The 24,775-nt window shown below is 29.5% G+C and overlaps 1 protein-coding gene across 1 annotated transcript; it reads right to left on the reverse strand.

Moving 5' to 3' along the window:
* Positions 1–5,314: 5,314 nt before the first annotated feature.
* Positions 5,315–15,309, reverse strand: LOC139426524 (uncharacterized). The gene is made up of 7 exons (XM_071185748.1): positions 15,243–15,309; positions 15,043–15,141; positions 11,283–11,385; positions 10,741–10,801; positions 9,351–9,396; positions 8,019–8,041; positions 5,315–5,423 (listed from the first exon to the last, which is right to left on the reverse strand). Exons 1-7 carry the CDS (start codon positions 15,288–15,290, stop codon positions 5,315–5,317), a joined length of 489 nt encoding a protein of 162 aa, XP_071041849.1. The 5' UTR covers positions 15,291–15,309.
* Positions 15,310–24,775: the final 9,466 nt, after the last annotated feature.

The raw sequence follows: 24,775 nt of genomic DNA on the forward strand, positions 1-24,775 counted from the left end.
TTTCAATTTTTTGAATATATATATATATATATATATATATATATAACTTAAATAAAACTTTAGAATGGTCATTTTAGATAAAAGTTCATATGTTTAATCTGATCAAAATTAAAATCATCTAAGATTTATATCTCTTTAAATTATTCACAATTAAATAAACATATTCATAAAAACTAAATTAAATATTGCTTGGCGGCGTCTTATGGCGTCTTGTGAGACGTCTTATATTCTTGAATTCAATACTTTCAATTTTGAAACCTCAGGAATTGAAGTTATTTAAATTATTGAAATAAAATTACAAATAATATTTTTAAGCATTCCAATTTATTTACGATATATTTTTATTAAAGGTATATATATATACGTATTTAAAATAAATTTTTATTCCAGATACAATGAAATTGCTATGTCCCAGTCTTCATTACCTCCTATTTAGCTGTAATTAAACCAATTCTAAACCATGTTTTCGATTTTTAGAAAGGGTAGCAATTTTAAGAATTGCCATTACTTCTGTTGTATTCCAGAAAAATGAAGATTTAAAAAGGTATGGATGTTTTATTTACTTTCCTCTCAGTTTGATTATTTTGATTGATTAAACATGACAAGTTTTCCTAATGCGACTATGATCAGTTGCGTTAAATCCTAATTCACGAATCATCCGTAATAGTGATAGAATGAAAATTTCGAATATCTTGAGCATATCCCGATTAATTTACACGCATTTACACCCGTTTTAAACGTGCAATTACGCGTTACAATTTTATCACTTATTTTCAAGATCACCAACCTGTCCTAAATGTGATGTTTTTCCCCGAAACTTAGCTCCCTATCTCCGATTCGAGTTCACATGTGATACGACCTCGTCCACAGCACTGCCTTGACCATCATTATAATCTGCCAGAAGCAAAAACAGGAAAAAGACTACTTGCATAAGATTTAGAGGATTTGTAAAATAACTGTCTTATTTGATACTAATTCCTCAAGTGACCCTCATTAGGACAGTTTTAGTCCTTAAATGTGTTAACACTAAGCTTTAATTTTATCTAAATTTAAAAGAAAATGATTGACCACTAGATGGCAGTAGTAATTATGTATATACAGAGATGAGTTTGTAACAGAGAGCGTAGGAGCGCGCGCCAAGTAAGCATGAAGCGCAGAACGATGTAACAACTTAATGTTTGTAAATATAGTTCTTGTAAATAAATTATTAATATATTATAAGTATCAAACTAATACTTCCCCCTCCCCCCAATCGAGCTACTCGACACCTGACATAATGATATAGTTCCAACAAATGTGACTAGTTTAATTAAAGACAAACTACTATTTGTGGAAAATAGAGGGATAGTTTTTGTAAATATATGTCTGACGTCACAAAGTTATTTTATATGTTCTTTAAGTTGTAATTATTGTATCTGTTAAAAGAGAAAATGGCAACGATGTTTGTTTTCTATTGTTGATTAAATGAAAATGGTGGAAGTTAATGCATCGTGTCAAGTTATTTTCTACTAGAATTATTGTAATATTGTAAAATATCGAAATTAAATGGAGTCAGAAAATAAATAGGCTGAGTACGACTGAATGAAGCAATATTCAGGGAGATACAAACTACACTATTGTTATTAGTATAGTTCTAAAATATGCATGTCGAAATCAAAAGATGATTACAACTTGAAATGCTGTCTACTACAGAGATCTAATTAAAATGAAAGAACTATTGCTGTATTAACCCTTTCGAAGGCAGTGGGAAATATACTTCCTACCTCTTTTAATTTAGGTTTCCATTTGTTAATAACTTCAGTTTTCTTGAAGTGCGTTTGAATAAAATTGGTAACCATTTGTTAGTTTAAAAAAACGTATAAAAGTTATAAAATACATAATTCTTTTTGATGTTTGTAGCCTTTATAAAATTTATTTTATAAATCAAGAAAAATAAAAGTCAATAATTAATGTATGGTCGTGTTAAATATATTTACCACCAAAAAGTTGCCTTTTTATAAACTGAATAGATTTTTTTCTTTCTTATATCAATTACTATTCTTAAAACAATTTTAATTCAAACAATACTTTAATTTATCTTCACTACAAATAAATGGTCTATGAAAGAGTTATTGTGGCGAGAAATTTTGCTAGTTACTAAGTTAACTGGAAATCATAATTGTTTAATTAGTCATGAAGCTCGGGGCTCTATATAACGTTTAAACACCCTGCATTTTTTCTTTCCTTTTTCTTAAGTCAACGATATAACTAATTGTGCGTCAATATGGTGACAAATTCTAATTGCTGTAATAGGGAAACAATTGGAATAACACAGTACAAAGGGTCCTTGTACTGAGAGCACTCGACTTAATAAGAAAGTGGATGGAAATATCAGACAATAAATTTTCTTAGACAATTTCGTGAAAAATTATCCTTTTGTGGATAGAGGGTTACAAATTATATCGTAATCCAGCATAGAGTTTCAAACAAAAATTTATTACTCTATCCTGCTTTAAAGTGCCCAGATGGTTGCCCAGATGGAACCGTCTCATTGCAAAGAAACAAGCTCAGGGTTCTCATTTATTTAATGTTCTAGTAAGTTAAAATGTTAAATCCCTTTATATTTATTTTTTGGTGTATATATTTAATTTTGTAACTATATTTAACTATATTTAATTTTGAAGACATGTTTAAATACAATTAAATTAAAATTAATAAATCAAAATAATCTAAAATATAAGCAATCAACGCCCCCCCCCCTTAGCGGGCCGTGAAAAAATTATCAAGCGTTGACAGGTCCGCGGTGATAAAAAGGTTGGGGAACACTGTATCAGAATAATCATTGCTTTTCTATTTTCAGATTTTCCTCCCATCCGCAGCCCAATCATAAAAAGCTGAGTGTCGTGACGTCAAATCTCATTTTACTCTTTCTTTTAGAAATACATTTAACGACCGTCGTCGTTACTCAGAAGAGAGAAAAATATGCATTTTCCTCCGTTTGACGTCATAGACCCTGGGCCAAGAGCGTTTATCATTGAAGTTTGTTCCGATGAAAAAGGGGCAACTTTAATTTTCATTTAAATAACAAAATATGTTTCGTAGTATTTTATTGCACAAAATTTAAATTTCAATAATTGCACATTATTTTAAATGCTTTTAAAAAAGTACGAACTATTTTTTATCAGCGTTATTTCCTCTCCCCAGATATGAACCAATAATAACGTAGGTTTCAAAACATGCCTCCGACAGCTAACGAATCAAATCGACTCTTCGTTTTTGTACTTGTAAGCAAACTGTTGAATGCCTCTATCAAATGTTTTTGCTCTCGTATATATGTTCTTAAATAGAACTTAAATTCTTGATAAAACGTTCTTTCATTTTTAATAAATAGTTCCTTAATTCTTAATAGATCGTTCTTTAATTCCTAATAAATCGTTTTCAAATAAAATGTTCCAATAATTTTTATCACTGCTATGCTCAATTTCTAGTTTTTTTTAGAATAAAAGCAATATCTCGAAATTCTAATTTTTGAAAGTGGATCAAAGCCCCCTTATTTTTACTTCTAAAAGGGAAAACTTATTGTGTTACTTCCAAAGGCTTCTTTTTAAGGCTTACAAAACAACGAAATTGAATTTACATCTTGTTTATCATAATTTCGTATTGTAATTTTTTTATTATCAAAATATTTGGTTTAGACGTTTCATAATAAAACATTCTTCATTCCTCCCCCCTTTTTTAAAAAATAAATAAATAAACAGGACATGAATTAAAAAAAAATATCAATATTTTGTTATTGGAGTTTTTCCAGTGAAAAGATACAGATTATTTAAACTAATTCTTATAATAAAAGTAATAAGCTTGTCGTATTGAAATAATATTCATATATATTTATTCATTTAATTTACTTTTCCCTGAAGGATTTCTATTTTTAAAGCGTCTTTACATTGATTTTGAATATGACCTTTTTCTTTCAGCTTAATTAGCCATTAACGATCATTTCTCACAGGTCAAATTGTAAGCTTTGACTAATAATTTTATTTGAAATTTAAAATTAATTGTCAGTTGAAATGTGGACAAAAAATACAGCCCCTGGCCATTGCGATTCAGTTCTTCACATATCTTAAAAATAACATCAGTGATCATTTCTAACTTATAGCTCTATTTGAGTAAAAAGAAACTAGTTTATTGCCCACATTTAAATATTTAATTAGTTTATATTGAAATACTAATTTTGGCCACGAAACCTTGGATGCTGGCCCACTGTGTGTTTGTAAGGTGACACTGGAGGGATTTTCAGAAAAGGACATAAAAGCAACGGAATTTTCTTTAAGATTTTCTTTTCGAATTAAATTATTTCTTTAAGATTTTCTTTTGGGCAAAACAGCTCTTCCTAAATTAAAAAAAAAAATGAAAAAGATCGTGCACATCAAAATTCAATTTATTGAGGAAAAAGTTTAAGAAAATATGTGTTTTGACCTTGTGTTTTGAAATCCGCAGTTTTGAGAAGAAAAAAAAATCCAGCAAAAGGAACAGGTAGCAACGTTAAGAGTTTCTTTTTACAAAAACAAACAGTATTACTGCAATTAGAATGAGAACTTAAATTGTTTTTGGATCTTTATTGAGAAGTAAAAGTTTAAATGGAACCGTCTCATTGCAAAGAAACAAGCTCAGGCATCACCTCCTATATCAGAAAGCCTCCACACGGTTTCTTATAAGTAGTCTGCGCAGATTTTTTATAAAGCGAACCACTTGTGCGCAAGAACCCAAATTCTATTTTAAAAGTAATTGAGAGAAGTTTATCATACATATTTGAGAATTGAATAAGTAGTGGTTGACAAGTGAATGAAGCAAACCAATTATATTCATAAATTAAACACATTTTTAGACATATATTTGCTACCACTTTCTAATTTTTAAAAGACTTCATATTAAATGGTTCTTTCACTAATTGCTTTACCTTCAAAGTAGTCTGATCCGACTACCTACAAAAAAACGCGTTAGCTCAGGGTTCTCATTGATTTAAGGTTCTTGTAAGTTAAAATGATAAATCCCTTTATATTTATTTTTTGGTATAATTGTATTTTATTTTGAAGGCATGTTTAAATGCAATTTAAATTAATAAATCAAATTAATCTAAAATATAAGCAATCATCGCCCTCCCCAGCGGGCCGCGATAAAATTATCTAACGTTGACAGGTTCGCGGTGATAAAAAGGTTGGGGAACACTGTTCTAGATAGTCGAAAAGTAATATAAATTTTGACTGCTAGATTCTCTCAACATTAACATTCATTGATCTAGATTCTATCATAAAGATATTAGTTAATCATAAACATATCAGTCATATTTCTCAATAAGAATTTCATCACTTACTTGATAGTTTGGTTCATCTATGTATTTTGTCAACTTAAACGATTCGAAGGAAACTTTAAGGTCTATAAAATCACTGAAAAAAATGCATTAATTAAATTGAGCGATTACATTTATTTATATTTTTGCAAATTCATCAAGTTCAATTTGTCATGCGGAATCTGTCATGCTTTTTTTTCCCTTGAGAAATGTTTTTTTCTAGTTAATTAATATATTATGCAAAATGAATGCAATTAAGATTTAAAATAATTAATATATTTTTAATACATTTTGAAATAAATTTAAATATACTTTGAAATTAACTTTTTAATTTATTAAATATTCTGGAGTTTTTGCTTTACTTGACAGAAAGAAAAAAACTTAACTGACTTAAAATAAACAAGTAATCAACACAAAATAAAACAAAAAAAAAGAATCCTAAATCTTTATATTGTTGAAACATCGTATGGGTAATATCATCCATTAAAATTAGCTCAACTGAGAGCTGCACTTGCAAAAAGAATCAATCGTTTTGTTTAACTTATCAGTAGCAGGTTTAAAAATGTAGACCTTTTTATCCTGTGAGCACCTACTACGATATCACAAAAGCGTTTCGATCATCTTTTAGCATTCTAAAATTAAGTTCTGAAATGTTGAAAAAATTCTGCATAAAATGTTACAGAAAACTATTTATTCGAACACTATAAAATGTAGACCCGAAACTTTAATTTATAAAAAGGTAGTTAAATAGAATGCAAAATACGTATTGAATTTTTTGCTATATTTCTCATGAAGATTTAAAGACTGAAATAAACATCATTTTTTTTAACTGGCCAATAGAAATTCTGAAATCTTTTTAACTGTATCTTATGAATCTGTTACGTGATTGATCTTAATAGTTCTTTCTTTAGAGATCTTTAGTTCTGTCTAACATAACTTATATTTAGTGTATATCTTACTGATCGTAGAGATACAGAACATTGAGTTATTTATTGGTGAATAAAAAAAAGCTTACATTTTTATAATGGAGCCTAATATGAACTAGTTTTTAAACGAGGAACACTTCCATTCTGTAAAAAAAAATAGTGTATCTTCAAAAGTGGTAGCAACTACATTAACCAAACCTGTAAAGGGAAACACGATAGATACTTGGTTCATGGTTCATTACCATACCAGGGGCGGGCATACTTTCTTCACTTCTTCGTGTAAATTGGCAGTCTTTATTTTTAAAATTCATGAACAATAAAACTTATAATTACAGGTGGATTAGATACACACAAAACTCCGTAAAATTATTTTTTAGATAAATTATAAAATTAATATTAAATTACAAGAAGAAAAAACTCTAGTAAACTTACTGTACTGTAGCGTAAATACATGTTTGGTCAAAAGTCTGTTATTAAAAACCAAAATAAAGCGTTTTTAAACCATTCATTTCGTTATTTTTCCGTTTATATGATGACAGTTTACTAGAAATTCTGGTTTTCAAAAATATAATACTTATTACTACTCATTTAATACAAGCTGCAAAACTAAAAAGTAAGCTTAAACAAAAAAAAAAAGGTTTTTATTCCATGTCATAATGTATAAAGATAAAATTACGAAAATTTACTATATTTACCGAATTTTATCAAAAATTAAAAAAATGCATTTTATGGTTAAATTTTTCCAAAATCACTACAAAAATTAAGAAGCTCTACGTAAAAAATTTCCGAGGTTTTTCGTGTTCTCATACAGCCGAGAATACGGTAAATGTTACCATATTTCGTTGGTTTTTCCCTGTAGGATGCAAATACACATTAATTCATAAAATAAAATTAGTTTGTTAATCAAACATCCATGTAGCACAGAGAGAATATTTTGAGGAATTTGAACTAGGTGAACTGGATAGAAATTATACATTATTCAATCATTTATCACAGTTCACAGAGATTTAAAAAACAAAATATAGATTTATCTTTATGACCTGAGTTTAAAACACTTAATTGCAAACTTTGTTTCAGTAGACATTGTATAGCAGTGTAAATAACAGCAGCAAACTCAACAGAATCGTAAACAATTTGCTGATGTTATTCAAAGCGCACAAACATAGGTGCTTTCGCAGGTGAAAAAAAAATTTAAAAAACTGCGTGAATTCACTTAAAATTAGTATAAATTTTGATGTCCAGATTTTAATTTTCAACACACTATTGATTCATTATGAGGAAACGATTTTGTTGGTCATATTCAAATTAAAGTGTTTCACGATTCTTTGGGTTTTTAGCATCATATTCGAAGAAGTATTACACCACAGTTTTAACAGTGATTTGAATTCAACCTAAGACAAAGTAAAAAAAGCACATATAGAGGTAATGTGATGAAAGCAGTGAGAAATCAGAAGCCATCTGCTGGTTGCAAAGGATGATGTTGGAAAAATTTCATTTCTTGAGTTTTGCAGTTCACACTTATATATTGGTTTTAGTCAAATGAGAGTGAATAATTTGTTATGATTCATATATTCATTTTTCTTGTGTAAACAATATTTGTGACTAATCATGGCTCAATATTGTAACATTGAATGTATATGAATTAGATATGCTTTTATATACCCTTGGTACTATCCAGGAATCTTTGATTTTGTAGGATATTTACTAACTTAATTGGTCATTTGGATCTTATTCACTTTCTTACTTATTTAAAATTGTTGACTTACTGACAACGGCTTCCAAATGGGCACTGTAAGAAAGAAAAATTGAGCACATATTAGTTTAGCTCACAAAGAAAACCAGTAAAGCTTTCAAAGAAAATGTAAAGCTAAGTAATATGTAAGTTATCTTTTTGTATCATTATATTTTTAACTGCAAAAAGCACGTTGATATCACCATGTTAAAAATTTTAATATGAGGGTTTTAGACAAGAGAATCTTTACCCCACAACATTCCCACCAGGACATCCGGGGAATACCGATGGCTTGGAAGTGCAAGGTCGGTACTGCTCTAGAACCAAAGAATATCGAGGGAATATACGTTTTAATATACGTTCTAGCAAAGAATATATTTCTATATTCTTTGCTAGAACGTAGTGCAGTAGAAGGGTAGGCTTCACTTTGACTACTCTGAAGGGAAGGCTTGCTGACCAAAGAAGGTAAACATCTACGTCAACATTTGAAAGTCCGGTGGACTTGGGATGCTCTCAGGGGAAACCCAGGACGAGTACAGGTGTTAAAAAGGTCGGTCTGGATGCGGCGGGCTGCAACTTCTTCACCATCCAGAAATCCTTGCCCCGAAACCAAAAGGCAGCAAATATTTTATTGAAAGTTTTTATATTTACATAAGTTATACATAGAGAATTCCATATCAGTTCCAAAGTAATGAAATACATATTATCTAGTTCCAGGATTAATTAGCCACAAAATTATATGTCGAAAGCTGTCAACACATCAGACATTTCAAAAGCATGCATGGCAAAATTTTAACATTAAGAATTTCAGGAAACGTGATTTACGAAACAGGTTTTACAGATACAAGTTTTACATTATCTTAAGTTCATAATCATCCAAAAAATTACAATTATAAATAAATATTTTCTCAAGTCATAATTGTTTAATACCAAGATTTCCCTGAAACTACCAAAAATAATACTGAAAAAAGTAGAAAAACCAATCAAAAGGAAAAATTGTGTTGTACAGTCAACTTAAAAATCAAGGTGCGGTCCAACAGAAGTAGGAAAACTGATTTAACAATTCTATTAACAATTCTTTTTAGACAACCTTTTTTTTAAATCTATGACTGTGAAATAGATAGATAATTTTTTTTAATTTGAGATTAATAATTTTTTTTATATATTTTCTTGAATATCGAACTTTTCTGATTTTTAATATTATCAATATTTGAAATTTATCAGTATTAATTTATTATTCGGATTTATATTATATCTGATCTTTAAAAACATGCTACAAAAATTTGAATTTAAAATAAATTACATGCCTTAAAGGGAATAAAGTAAATAAATAATCAAATGATAAAATATTAAAATATATATTTACCGCTGAATCAACTTCTTCCTCATATTTAACTTCATACGTTTGCTCCCTTAACAACCAGCATTTTAAAAGAAAAACAATTAAATTAATATTAGTTTAACTTGAGTAAATTCATTAGAATTTTATAAAGCATTGGACGCATAAAAATTATCTTATACTGGAGGCACCTCAAGGGTCATTTTGATCATTTTTTTAAATCAATTTTGTTTTTGATGATACACGTGAGCTTCGAGCTCATATTTTTTTTCATTTCCTAAATTGTTTCTACACATACGTTATCAAAGTTTCATGCACTTATGTTGTTAATTATTAAAGTAAATAAACTTAGAACTATCTAAAACAGCCAAAAGGGATCATTTTGACTCTCGTAAGAAAAAATATCGTTTTTGAAGATTCTAACGGTTTTTGATATTGCAATATTTTAAACCTGATGAAGATGACGTATAGAACAGGAATTTGGGACCAACGAATTAAAAAATGTCACACTATAGTTTCCGTAAAATTATGTGGCATCTTAGTTTAAATGTTCAAAGTAACTTAGTTAAACTAATGAATTACAAATTCGCTATTGTGTACAAAAGAAACCATATACGTCTTGATTTAAAACAGTTTTTGTTGTTATAATCCTGAACATGAATGAACTGTTGGTAAATACTATTTATTTGTAAGTTCAAACACAAATTTATCGCATGATTAATAAGTCACGTAACTTTGACTTCAAGATTTTATTTTCAATTGAATTGAAATTAAAAAAAATCTTTAATTTTTTTTCGTTATTTGTTAAAAAACCATCTAAACTGAATTACAACTAATTGAAAATATAGTGTTCTTAGTATGGAATCACACCTAAACTTCGAGCATATCTGATAATTTTGCTTCATCTCAGTAAGACTTGAAGATTATTTTGTTTTTTTCGTGAAAAGAAATGCTCATATAATTTCGATTGGGTGACTGAAAAAAATATTCTTATATTTTTGATTTTTGTCTGGTTTTTAAAATAATAATCGATCTTTCCATGTAGGCATGTCCATAATCAGGCAGCGATATACTAGTAATAGACCAAAACAAAACCTTGAGGTGTTGTTGCTTTTCTTAGATAAACCCTTGAAAACATATGTGTATTTTTATTTTAAATCGATGAACTTTAACTTTGAAATTCTCTACAAAGGACAGAAAATTTTGTTTTTGAGCTAAAAAAACTTGTACAATATTCATTTTTCGTTACCCTTAAAACTTAAATCAGTCATAAAATTGAACTATCGCACATTATCGTACGTTCAAAAGAATGACTCTAAAGTTAAAACTGAAGACTCAAGAGAAAACTATGACCGACCTAAAAACAAATAATAAAAATATAGCCCTTATTGAAATAGCTTTCTGCTGTATTACTTACCGGCACGCTGGCTGACATTTTCTGCTGCAATCTTTAACAAAAGGTAGCTTAAGTAAAATCCCTGTTTAAAATAGAAAAAATGATTATTTAAAGTGAAACTCATTTTTTTTATAACAATTTGCTGGCAGGATTTTTAAGTTTCTACTTGCATGTCTTTTTGTTGCTAAGATACCATTTTAAAATATCTTTTGATTTAAAAATAATTATTTATAATGCGCCATTTCATTAAATAATATTGTGAAGGATTAGGCGCACCAGTCTTGGCGAGAGGTAGCCATTTGGTGAGGAGATGTTGAGTTGGATCCGGAAAGTGAAAATGGGAACACTGCTTTTGAACGTTCTCTAGCTCGAAATCAATTTTTATATTATTTGGTGCTTTGTCTGATTGTTATATTTGTTGGTATTTGTGAGTGTTGCGGAAATGAGAAGATTTAATAAATAATAAATTTCTAACCTGGGATACTTATTTGCAACACATTACAATATTAATTCATTCGAAACACATTCAAATAATAAAATTTTTGTAATTATATTTAACTTACCTGGGCACAATTTCTCCATATGAGGAGCATACGAAACGTGTTCCGGATCAACGCATTCATGTGACGATTTCCAATTTTCTAATTTGCAGAACTCGATGCATTCCTATTAAAAAGTAAACGGTCATTTTGGTTCTATCAGAACCAACAATTTTCTTAAATATGTAAAATTTTCTTAATAATTTTAGGAACTTCTATTTTGTTTTGTGTTCCACAAAATAAAATAAAAAGATTATTGAATTGAATCGCATTCGTCTGCACGTATGTAAACTCCAATGAAGCTACTCCATTGCCTGGAAATTTTGACTCTTACCTCGTCACAGTTTTACAATTTAAAGGATTTTTCTGCATTTTTAAAATTTTTTATGGGAGCCATTTAAAAAAAATAATAAATATACCCAAAAATAGTATTATGACATAAATGAAATGTAAGAGTGTGACTAATTATTAGCTTTTCAATCTAAGAACCTATGCATATACCTTACGTAAAACTTATTTTAATATCACGTGAGGGAATTTAATATTTTGTGTTACTAAATGAATAATTCCAACAAATTCAAGATAAAAACTTCATTCTCTTCCAAAAATATCAACATCATAGTAAATTTAACACGTTTTGAGAGTTCAAAAATTCACACATTTGGCGAGTGTTGGCGGGTCTTAGCAAGGAGAGTATAATATAAGATGTATGTAGTGAGGGTGAGGAAAGTAAAACAAGTTCGCTAATTAAGGGGGAAAAATCACATTTGGTAATAAGTGCAAATGATCATAATTTTAAAACCTGTTAAGTGATATTTTATGGGGAATTTTGGAAAATAAGTTTCAGAATGTACAGAATAATCTGAATGCCATATGCAAATCTTTTTTATTCAAAGGAAATCGTGCAACTTGAATATTTTGCAATGAAGGGATTTTTTTAACAATGAATACAATATGCAACATATTACTCCTAAACAAATATACTTCATTGTTTTTAAAAAGCTACTTAATTCCCACAAATTTATCAGTTATAAGAAAAGGAAATATCGTAAATTGTGAAATATAAACTTGCAAATGAAAAAAAAATTGCGATTATGCATTAAAATTGTAATCTCTTCCTGACCATTTACTTTTCTTAAAGAGAAAATTTTTTTGCCCAAAAGACGCAGTCAAAGCTGTTCGAAGAGGTGAAAGGGTTCGAAGGGATGACCTCAAATATGCTAATTAACTAATGAGAACGATATTACAATTTACGAAATTAGACATAAAGGCGAACTTTCTCATTGTAAAGAAACTTTTTTTCTTGACTGATTTGAAATTCTAGTCCCTGAAATATAAGGCGCAGACAAAGTTTAGGAGATATGATTCCAATTATTTGCTTTCTAAAGCCAAAGTTTTTGATTGACCAATCAAAGAATTTTAATGGTTTATGATGGTTTCAGTGCTATTATTGATGGTCAATCTCTCATGGTTTTCGATATTTGCTAACGAACTTACACGATTCAATGATGGAAAATGCTGCTTTAATACTATGATGGTTAAGCATCAAGAGATGTTTGATTTTCATCGGCAAACAAAACTTTAATACCTTATGATAGAATATGTTGTTGCTATGATGGTTAGATATTTGTTTATTAATAAAACACACATCTTAATACGAATTAAATATTGTTCAACCAAGCATCTTTGTTAATACCCATCTATTGCCCCCTTCAATTGCGAGACTTAAATTAATTTTGATGTTAAACGAAACACAATCTTTTTTTTCTTCTATACTCACATTTTATATTTTTAGGTATTTTCGAAGAACAAATTATTTGAATCAAGAATTAAAAAGAAGTGGGGATAATTTATTTCTACTTCATTATAAATTAAGAACATTTAGAACGTTTCCCACATTTTTCACGTGTCTCAAAAAATGTTAACCTAATGTTTTAATCAAACTGAGGGTCTCTCCTTTGAAATGAATCTACAATATAGTACTAAAAAGATAAAAGTTTTGGTAGTGCTGCATATCGGAGAAGAATCATTGAATGAAAAGAAATTGAGAAAAATACATAATTTTATTTTTATATTTTCATGTAAATTGCTTACAAAATTTCAATTTATTAAATTAGTTTGATTTAAAACAAAGAATGTGAAGCACAATCATAATATACAGAGAGAAAAATATGGTCAAAACTACCAAGATATGGTAAGATTTACCGTGTTTCTGGTTCTATAGGAACACAAAAAATATTTGGAAGTCTTTATTGAAGTGCTTTGGTATTGAATTTTGTTAATTTAAGGATAAATTGCAAATTTATAATATGTGATAAAATTTAGAAAAAGAGGTAGAATTATTTAGGTTTTAGTCATGGTACCTTGGAATATAGCTTAAAAAATCATTTATTGAGTTAAACTAGATTTGCAGTTTTGTATTCTTTAGCTAAAGTATGATAATGAAAACAGGAATTTCCGATAAATAGTTACCATATGAACGGAAAAATTGCCAAATGAAAGGTTTGCATACAGTATATATTGGCTTTTATTACGAAATTTTATTAAGAAAATTATGTTTTTATTTTTATTTTCATTTTTTTAAATTTTTTTTTGCCAGAAAAGTCATTACCATACAGTACAGTAATATTACCAGAATTCTTTTCTCACTGTAAACTGCACAAAGTTTCAATTTTTAAAAAAATGCGATTTCTCAAGATTTATTCGATCGGTTTCGCTCAGATTTCGTAATTCGTTATGTCTAATTACATTCCTTTTATACCTTTCGTTAAATTTTTTTGACTATTATTAAATAAATTGATAAAAAATAATATACATTTAGCAAAAGTTATTTTTTCTATCGAATTATCTTGAAATAAACTCCCTTTTTAATAGTGTGAAGAAACGTTTTCGCGATATGTAAGTATAAAGCAAAGTTAAAAGGAGTCTCAACGTTGAAACGCTCACCTTACCCAAACTATTGCGAAAATATTTCTAGATTGCGGTTAACCCCTATATTTTGGAGACCTAAGATCAAAATCTCTAAGAAAACAGAAAGATTATTCAGAGAAAATACGTTTCTTTGTCGGGTTTCCTTACTTGAATTATAGTGTGCACTTATTAATTTGACTCTTTGAGGCCCATTACTTTGAACTTATTGAGCCAATTTGAGGTCCATTCGTCCAACCATTGAGTTTGAGTCCTAAACATTAAGATCCGATCATTAGATCAAAAGTTATTATGGCTGGGCTCCCTTCATCATATTACTTTTTACGCAATATACAATTATTAAATTAACTCTTATTAAATTGATTGAAATTTCTGACTGATATAATATAGCAGCAAATCATCCACATGTTAAGTAAGAAAATGTGTCTGTAAATTTTTAGATTGAATTTGTACATTAAAAATGTTTAAATTAATGATTTTTAGTTGAACTTGTTTAATTTATAATGTTTTATGTTAATTTAATTGGTGTCTCAAAGTTTCCCCTTAATTTAATGGATTATTTACAGAAAAATTATCAAATATCTGCTATCAATTTTATGTTTTTTATTTACTCCTTGGAAAAAAGGAATATAATTTGTACTGTAAAAGCTTATTTTTAATATCAGAACTTGTATTGTTTGAAGTGCTTATTGTTCAATGTGTGTAAAAAATCGAAATTATTTGACTGTTAACAAAATTTATATATATTAAATAATTTTAACTTAAGTACGAAAAACAGTAAAAATTTGAGAATTTTAATATTTTCTAAATGTGTATAAAATTAAAAAAAATCTGTTGCATAACTATCTCAACATACTCTTTTGTTTAATGGTCCAGTGCCATTATTTTCATTCCAAAGACTTAAATAATCTGTACAGTTTGTGCTATATGGATAAGGAAGTCGGATGTCTTCTCTCTGAAAAAAAAAGTGAATTATATTTGTCTGTGCTTTTCTTCGTTAAATAAATACATCATAAAATCAAAAACTTATAAAAAAATACGAATTTTGATGATTACTTCTGATAAGAGAAATGTCCAGTCGTTATTCTTTTTTTTTATTTTCATTTTTTAAAACAAAAACAATCTAATATTATTTTTAAATAAGTACATGCACTGATTTAAAATTCTTTTGAATTTGAACGAAAATAACTATCATTGTTAACAAAGCTATTAAGCAAATTCAATCATTTTTTGAAATTTTGAGTTAAACTTATTTCCATTTCCTATTTTGCTTTTTAATTTTTGACATTATCTAGTCAAATTATCTTGATAATAATAATGTTTTCAACCTGCGTGTATGCCGTTTGTAACTCCTTAATTGCTTGTGCTGGGGTACTGAAATTTGGACAGCAGGTGAAAGATGAAGTTTTAGTCTCTGATCCGAAGATTGTTCAAATATTTTCATTAGTCGGAGGTAAGTGTGCTTTTCTCATTGATGTAGTTTTTCCCATTGTTTCAAATTGAACTATAGATTATTCTGTCTTATCGCATATTTAAGATAATATTATTGATAGATGCTTCGATTAAACAAAAAGGATTTATTACACATTTTTTAACATTTAATTGATTAATTATTATTATTTTTCCTATGATTAAATAATTGTTCAATGATTTAAGTGGACATCATTGGTGGACTACATGTAATCAAATTGGTGTTTCTAAACTTATCGGAAACAACGTGTTTNAATTAAACGTAAAATAAAAAGGAAGACATAATCTATTTAGATCACAGAACATAACAATTTTATTTAGATTTATTATCGTTTGCTTTTTAAAATAAAACGATAGAAATTCCAGCTTATATCTCGCACACAATTAAATAATAAATAAATCACTCAAGTTTGAGCTGAAAGCACTCAAATATTGCTTAATAAATACCACTCAAGTTTGAGTTAATGCAAAGCAAGAATTTCGCTCAAATAAGAATGTATTTCACTCAAGTTGAGTTAAAAAAATTTAACTCTTTCTTGAGTAGGGGAAATAACTCTTTCATTTTAAGAGAGTACTCATTTATAGACCCAATGAAGGGATGACAGGATGAGTCAACCTTGTCCGTCTCGAGGATCGAACCCAGGACCTGTGGCATGGGAGCGCGAAGTGCCACCACTCAGCCACCGAGTGTCCTTGTACAATTATCTTTGTATTTTCTTTATATATAAAGGTTTATTTATATAAAACAATACTTTAAACTACGATGAGGAAAAAAAACCTAAGCTTAAAAAGAGAAATTTTTTTTTCAAGAACAGAATGGGTATTCTAAAGAAAACATAAAGCAGAAAATTTAAATTTTCCAAGACACCATCTGTGTCAGATTCATTAACGTTAGCAGTGTCGTTATTCAGATACTGCTGTGCAATTGATGAATTCTACTTTTACCTCTTGCTCTGAATCCCACAAAAAAAAATATTCTTCATCCACATTCCACGCTTTTTTAAAGATTTTACTATAACATTTTAATCCACATTTTACCATGTGTCAAATATTATTTGACTCTTGCTTATACGTGAATCAGCCGGGTTTAGTCCTGCCTCATTAGTACGCGGGAAAAATTTAGGAACTCAAGAAACACTCTTATTCGAACAGTATGCTAACCCAGAAGAAGAGGAAACTGTCGAACCCGAATACTTATAAATAGACTAAAAAGATGTCATGCTCTCCCCTCTGAGTGCATGCCCGAAATGCAAGAAAAAAAGGAAACATTGGTATGACTGAGATTCTGGGAAAAGGAAATTAAAACCCGGAGATGAAGATCTTGCAATTGCGACAGCTGAACTGAATAAATTTTCGGTAAATTGGATAAGTTCTGGAATTATATAAAGCCAACTTTTGGATACTAACTATATTGGCAAATTGCGAGAAAGAACTGAAAGATCTCAAATCTATCATATAAATCTATTAAAACTCTATCATAGGAGCGTTGAAATGATAAATGTATTAATTAGAGAAAATTTCGATTATAAAATGAATAACACAGATTTGGAAATTTCATACCAAATTGCTGATCCTAATATTTGCTATTTTGAAGAAATCATTAGAGATGGTGAGTTAATTGAAAAGTACTCTCTAGCACAAATCGAACAATTAAAGAAATTTCTAATGGTTCACAAAGATGCTTTTTCGAATGACCCAGGGAAGACTGATTTAATTGAACACGATATAGAATTTATAAATAACCAATCCATAAGATCAAAACCATATAAGAGATCATCCAGGCTGACTCTATCTGTAGAATAGAATAATATTAAAGTTTCTTTTCTTCCTTGTTTGTGTTATTAAGTTTTTTTTAATTAATGAAGAGTAGAAAAGCTTTTTTTCCTCTTTTTTTCATAATTATGGTTCAAGTTGTAATTTGATACAATATTTCCTTAAAATTAATGTAACCTAAAAGCGTTATTAAGTTATAGAGGTAAATTAGACTTTTTTCTTAATGGCCTCTAGTAAAGTGATTAAGCTGCTTAACTATTATTGTTTAGCGATTTTGCTCCTGAAGTCAGCGAAATCGTTTTAAGGACTGTAACATCACGAATAATGACACCTAAATTCTTTCCTCTCTGGCATCTGGAGTTCTTAGAGCTCCAAGCAAGTGTTGAAGGGGTAGAAAAACTGAATTTCTAGAGAGGAGGAGAGATGATTCTTGAGAGAGAAGAAGACGAGGAGCGGACCTTGTGACGTCTCGATTGAGAAGATAATTCTCCGATTATTATTAATGTAGAGTTCAGTTAAAAGTGGTTACTTTAGAACTTTATATATAATTGTATATAGAATGTAATCCCGAAATTTTTATTGAAAAGATTCATTTTAGGTAAGAGAGGTATTTATGAATCTCAAAAAGTAGCAAAAACATTACAATAATCGTTAGCAGTGTCGTCATTCAGATACCACTGTGCAATCGATGGATCCTACTTCTACGTCTTACTATGAATGAAACAAAAGAAATGCTGGCCGGCTTGTGTAGGGGGCAGGGATCTGCCCTTGCATCAGAAAGGTCAAGGGTTCGAACTCCGGTCAAGGCATGGATGTTTCTTTCTCTCTCTGTGTGTTCTATGTCCTTCTCCCTTGTGCGTGAATGTGACCCGCCCTATAAACGGGTTGTGGTTGTGTGAATGGCGTGGCAGAAGTTAAATTCGTGGCCATAGATGGCGCCAATGAAAAACAGGAACAATCGCACTCCCACTGCCTAAACAGGCATACGACAAAAATAAATAAATAAATAAATATTCTTCATACATATTCCATACTTTTTTTAAAGATTTTACTGTAACATTTTAATCCACATTTTACCATGTATCAAATATCATTTGACACTTGACGTCTAGGAGCGTAGAGCTGATATTTTCCTTTCCAGAAAAAACCTCTTCTCCTTCTATTAACCATATTCATTCAAAGACGATTGATATAAAAATTTCAATATATGTTTTTTTTTAGTTGAAGACTAATAAATTCTTCAACAAGGATAACTTATACATCAAGATTTACGGTGACTTAAAATCAACGGTAATTGAATTAAAAACAGAAACATTTTATGTTCTAAGACAGTGGTGCGCAAACTAGGGGTCGCCAGAAGTTTTTTGGGGGTCACCAAATTTTTATGAAATGCATTATCCCTGCATGCTGCATACCATACAGTGTACATATAAAGAGTGAAGTGCCGTCACTCACTGTTTAATTGCAATTGGATTTCCGAAATGTCACGAAATATCGAGTCAGAAGTCATAAAATGCATACAAAATTCATCTCTATTTGCTTTACAACTGGACGAGACTACCGAAGACTCAGCCTTGCCAAAAATTTTGGCTATCCGTGGAAAAACAATATCCCGTTTTATGCAAGAATGTCATCAGAATGTTAATACAATTTGCATCAACGTATTTATGTGAAACTGGATTTAGCAAACTAGTTTTAATAAAAACTAAATACCGCTCGCGTTTAAACCCTGAAGATGATATGCGAATTGCAATTAGCAACATACATCCAAACATCGATGAGATAATTAGAAACTTGCAGCCACATACATCTCATTAAAGGGCAATTTACTGATTTTTGTGTTATACAAAAAGTATTTTCTTAAAATTATAAATAAAATTAATATCAGTCAAATATGATGATGTTTTTTTTCGATGAAACGAAAGAAATGCGCGAAATATACATCGTATTTGTGAATATTTATCTCTAGGGGTCGCCAAAATTTTGCTCTCTACAAAAGGGGTCGCAGTCGAAAAAAGTTTGCGCACCGCTGCTCTAAGAAACAAAACTTTTATTTCTCCATGCAAGGAATGATTTTTCTGACTAAAATGTAATAAAAGAAATGCTATAAGAGCGAATAGCTTCTAATTATCTAAAGATTTATGGTGCACTGAAAAATTCTGTTTCAAAATCTAATGATTCGTTATTGATGGGAGATTAGAAATAATCCAGTTTAAAAAACGGATGAATCTGAGAGAATTTATTCTCCACTTTTAGTTTTAACTGTGCTACATTAATAATCAAGGTAATTTTGATTGCTGTGATTTCTTTTTAATAATTGTCCTAGTAATTTAATTTGAATAAATAATATAGAATAATGTAAAAATGTTATCTAGAATATGTATGAAGGGCAATGATTGAGAAACACCTTAAGTCATTTTGATATAGTGTCAATAAAATAATTTATTTATATTTTAGGAAAGTACTTTATTGCTTTTATATGATAATCAGATGCATACATAAAACTTAAAGACATAACTCTGGCGGGAACATTTAAATAATTATGATTTCTCAATAAAACTCATATATTAAAGGTAATAAACTGAAAATTTAAAATTATTTACTTGCCATGGAGACAAATATTTTATAATTATGTCCTCCTTTAAGAACAATTCCTTCCTGGTATGGGTTAACTAGATGTCGACGATTATGAACCACTCCGAAGATTATGGTTTCATCAGTAGGAGAGTAGTATTCTTCCGATTCCAGATAAAGGAGCAAGCGATATTCTGAAATTATTGAAATGAGTCATAAATTACGTTAAATAAAACCTTCAAATAAAAATGTCCGTAAGTTTGTTAATACTTTTTTTCATACGTTTTTCGCAGATTAACCCTATATATGCTAACTCAAGGGCGTCGGCAGAATAATATAAAAGGGGGTGCAACTCTCTTACAAAAAACAAAAATATTCTGTTATTACATTTTGTTTTGCTATTATATATACTTTCATCTGTTAATTTTATTCAAGGCACATTTTTTCATCGTTAACAAGATATTTAGAAAAAAAGCACGAATTTCTTGTACTTGCAAATTTTGCCACGAGAAACTTTATTGATGGAGCTGGCATAGCCACCGTCTCTGAAAAACAAATAACTACAAACAGTAGTTCCGTATATTAACGTGTTTGTGCACGCTTAACATTGGTATTTATTGTGTTGATATATATACTATGTATAAAAATCTGCTCTCACCAAGTATCATCACAGAAACTACAACGTGGCACGAAATGTGGAGGAATAGAGAAATTCTTATGAATCCCTCTATTTAGTTATTGAGGTCACACCGTTTCATCCAGCTGTAGCGAAGGCAATCAATATTGGCCTATCTCTTCCAGCTACTATGTGCACTATTGAACGCACTTTTAGTACAATGCGACGCATCAAAACATGGTATCGGTCTACAATGTCTCACGAGAGATTAAGTAGCTTGTGCATGCTCAGTGTGCATTAGAAAAGTATCAAAGATGACTCAGAATTCATTGAAAAAGTTATAAACAGATTTGGACAGCAAACAAGACGATTACAATTCTTGTTTCATAAAACAATTTTTTAATTGTTATGTATCAATAATTACTTAAATACAATTAATATTTTTGTATAAAAATATTTTTAATAAGAAATTTTTATAGCAAAATTGTTTTTCTGTAACTCTTTAATTGTTTTTTAAAAAAAGCCAGGGGGATGCAAGTGCACCTCCTTGCACCCTCCTGCCGGCGCCCTTGTGCTAACTACATTGTGCAGATTATGCTCTAAACTCTGAAAACAGTAAAAAAAGCTTTCCTCGTTCTTAAATGGATACTTGACCCTCAAATTATGGGTAAGCGGTAGTCGCTATACGAAAGATATGACTCCAACAGCTAAGGAGCTTAGGAAGGAGAGTTCCTAAATTTTTATTTAATAATTTGTGCTCGCTTTGCCTTTTTTCGAGACTTTTTTAATCGAATTCCAAAATTTTTGCACATAATTATAAAACATTTTATTTTAATTTTAAGACAACTCTTATCCAAAGATAAATACAGATTCCTTAGAAACACCTCCAAGATTTATTATGAAGTCATTTGTTTTATGTTTTCTTTTCTGATTCTTAAGACTTCGATAGTGTTTTCATTTTCTCTGTGCTTAAATAGTCCCAAACGTGTTTACGTTTTGACTTTCCTTCATTTGATAAGGTATCTAAATGTATAGTTAAAAAACGCTCATTATGGAAATAAATTCATTTAAGAATGTCAAAGTTTTTCCTTTAATACGTTTTTGTGACTGTTTTCGTTTAAACTTTTCTTTTGAATTTATTCAGAAGACGCTTAAGTTGGATATCCAGACTTAGTTTTGGAATTCTTTTGAAATTTGGCCATCTACTACGAGTAATAATTTTACCCCGCGACTATAAAAATCATAATATATAAAGATGTTTTATAAAGGTGTTTGTTCGCATTTGTCTTGTTAGAAATAAAATTCTGCTCACGATTTTATTGCTCGTTCATTATTGTTTAATTATTTTTAAGATGCACTATATTTTAAGGCAAACTTTGTATAAAATGAACATAATATCAAGAAAATGTACTGAAAATAAATCAATTTAATTCTTTTAAGATATACTCCATGTTTAATTTTTTATGATTCTTGCAAAACTATACAGAAAAAGCTTTGTTCTTCAAAATTATTTCATTATTGGTACGTTGTGTCTTTTTTTTATTTTTACTGATTTTATGACAAATTGTTTTAGTCACCGTTAAGAATTACTTTATTGAAGAGTGTGATTTGAGAGTGTATTGTGGAAACAAGTAAAAGGAAGTATCTCTTAAACTTTAAGGTTAACTCATACTTGCCAAAAGTGTTTGAATAAATATCATCAGGTGAAAACGGCTTGTTTATTTGGGATTCAACCGTGTCGCAAAAGAGTGGACGCCATCTTCTTGAGACCATAGGAAACCGAGTAACGCTAAAAAATAAAGTTTTAATAAATTAATAATTTTCAATAAAGACAAAATATTAAATAAATAGATTTCATTCACCGATTTGCATATTCATTATGAATCATTGATTTATCGCAGAAATATTTTCACTCTCATTGATTCGATTTCGTTTTTCTATTCATTACAAGACTCAATAGTTTCCCACTCGTTGATTCAATTTCTCAACAGTAATAAAATGCGAGCTTAAATAACAGTACAAAATACTAGCAACCTTAGTAACCAAACGGTAAAATCCATTTTTGCCGAAATATTTTGCACCGTAATTTTCACAGTAAATAAAATCCCTGTAAGAAATATATCTATAAATATAAAAATTAATGTGTGTCTGTCTGTCCTTTATAGACTCCTAAACCAACCGACCAAATACTATGAAACTTGGCATACAGATAGTTCAAAGCACGANCCGGGTCAGCTAGTATATCTATAAATATAAAAATTAATGTGTGTCTGTCTGTCCTTTATAGACTCCTAAACCAACCGACCAAATACTATGAAACTTGGCATACAGATAGTTCGAAGCACGAGGAAGGTCACTGTCGACATTAGAACATTCTGCGAAACGCCGTTCCAGCGGCATGAGCGAAAATCGAAATGGAATTTTCTGATGTGTTAAAAGTTAGCCATTATTTTAAATTTTGCTATAAACGATTCAGTTTTCAAATATCCTGAGGATAACAACAGTGATATCTTATAGCTCTATTCATTTAGAAAAGTAAATTACATATACTTTAATATTTAATTATGATTTGAGCAAGTTTCTTTATGTCAGGTGACAAGCACGTAAAATCAACGAGAATAGATTTCGTAATTATTGGTCGTATCACGAATTTAGTATTCGCGATCGCAATGCTCGAGTACGCCCTCTAGCGGGAGCCTGAAAATATCCGCATGAGTTCTATCATAACCATNAAAATCAACGAGAATAGATTTTTTAATTATTGGTCGTATCACGGATTTAGTATTCGAGATCGCAATGCTCGAGTACGCCCTCTAGCGGGAGCCTGAAAATATCCGCATGAGTTCTATCATAACCATTGGCAAAGACGTTAGCCATTTTCTTAGCAGCAAATAAGATGCAAAATTTCCCTTTAGAAAAGTCAGAAGAACTTGAGAAAACTAGCCAGAACATGCCAAACATTGAAGCAGAGCACGCCAAGCATTCGAAGAACAATTTCTCAATAATTTTTACCTTTCTATTATCAACAAACTTGCAGCTTTTACTTGCAACGCATACTGTTAAAGATGTGTGTACTACGATAAAATACATTTTTTTTGGTCTTCAATTCATTACAAATTAAAGAGAAGACAACATTGCTTTCTTCATTCCAATGGATTAGTGTGAATTCAGAACATACACAACTGTAATAGTTTTAGAATATTCTTCTTCTTTATAGAATAGTATATATTTCTGTATCTATATAATTGGGAAAAGGACAATAAAGAATCATCCGAATTACGTGAAATAGTATCATTTGTTATTAATAAATTCTTATCGTTTTCTTGGTAAGCATTTTTTAGTTTTAAAAGAATAATTTCAACTAGAATTCAGTTATTATGTCTTCAAGCTACGATTTGAAATTCATATCGAGATCATACAATTATAAAATTTTGATGTGTGGTATGCTATCTAAAAGTAATGAAGGAATAATCAATGTAGATATTACTTGAAAATAAAATTTTCAAACGAAGAACATTTCATTTGGAATTCTCCGGATTTATAAAGAATGGGAGTGTTATGATTTTTATAATAAAGAATTTGCTTGCAAATAATTTTTTTCCTTATTTGATGATAGTTCCTTACAGAATGGTTTTACGTCTGATTAAGAACTACAAGAATGAAAAAAGAAACAATATGACAGTTTTTTTTATTTCAATATGAGGAATTTTTAGAATAGCTTTTTTTTCCTAAGAACTCTTTGTTTTACGTTTTTTAGTTTATGATTTTTAAATAAAAATTGTCGTCAAAATACTTTTTTTGAAAAATTAAATGGTATAACATTATGTATTTATGCATACTTCGTGCATATTCTAATGTTTGAAGTAATTGATTCAGAAAAGTATGGAATAAAAATTCGGTACTTATGTATTAACGCCACCGCAGCTACAGATTTCGCAGTTTTTAAGTGCCGCCAATAAACACCTAAAACTTTTGCGACAAATCATAATATAAAACACTTTATTTAAGATCAAAGAAGTCAATCGGACTTCGGTGAGAAATGAGCAGATATAAAGTTTAACATAGATTCAAAACAAACTATATTTTCGTTCGCCTGATGATGTCGCCATATTAACTCTAATAAATAGAATTCCAAATGAGATAACATTTCTAAAAC

This window comes from Parasteatoda tepidariorum, chromosome 9 (genome assembly GCF_043381705.1).
Source record: "Parasteatoda tepidariorum isolate YZ-2023 chromosome 9, CAS_Ptep_4.0, whole genome shotgun sequence".
NCBI classification, from domain to species: domain Eukaryota; kingdom Metazoa; phylum Arthropoda; class Arachnida; order Araneae; family Theridiidae; genus Parasteatoda; species Parasteatoda tepidariorum.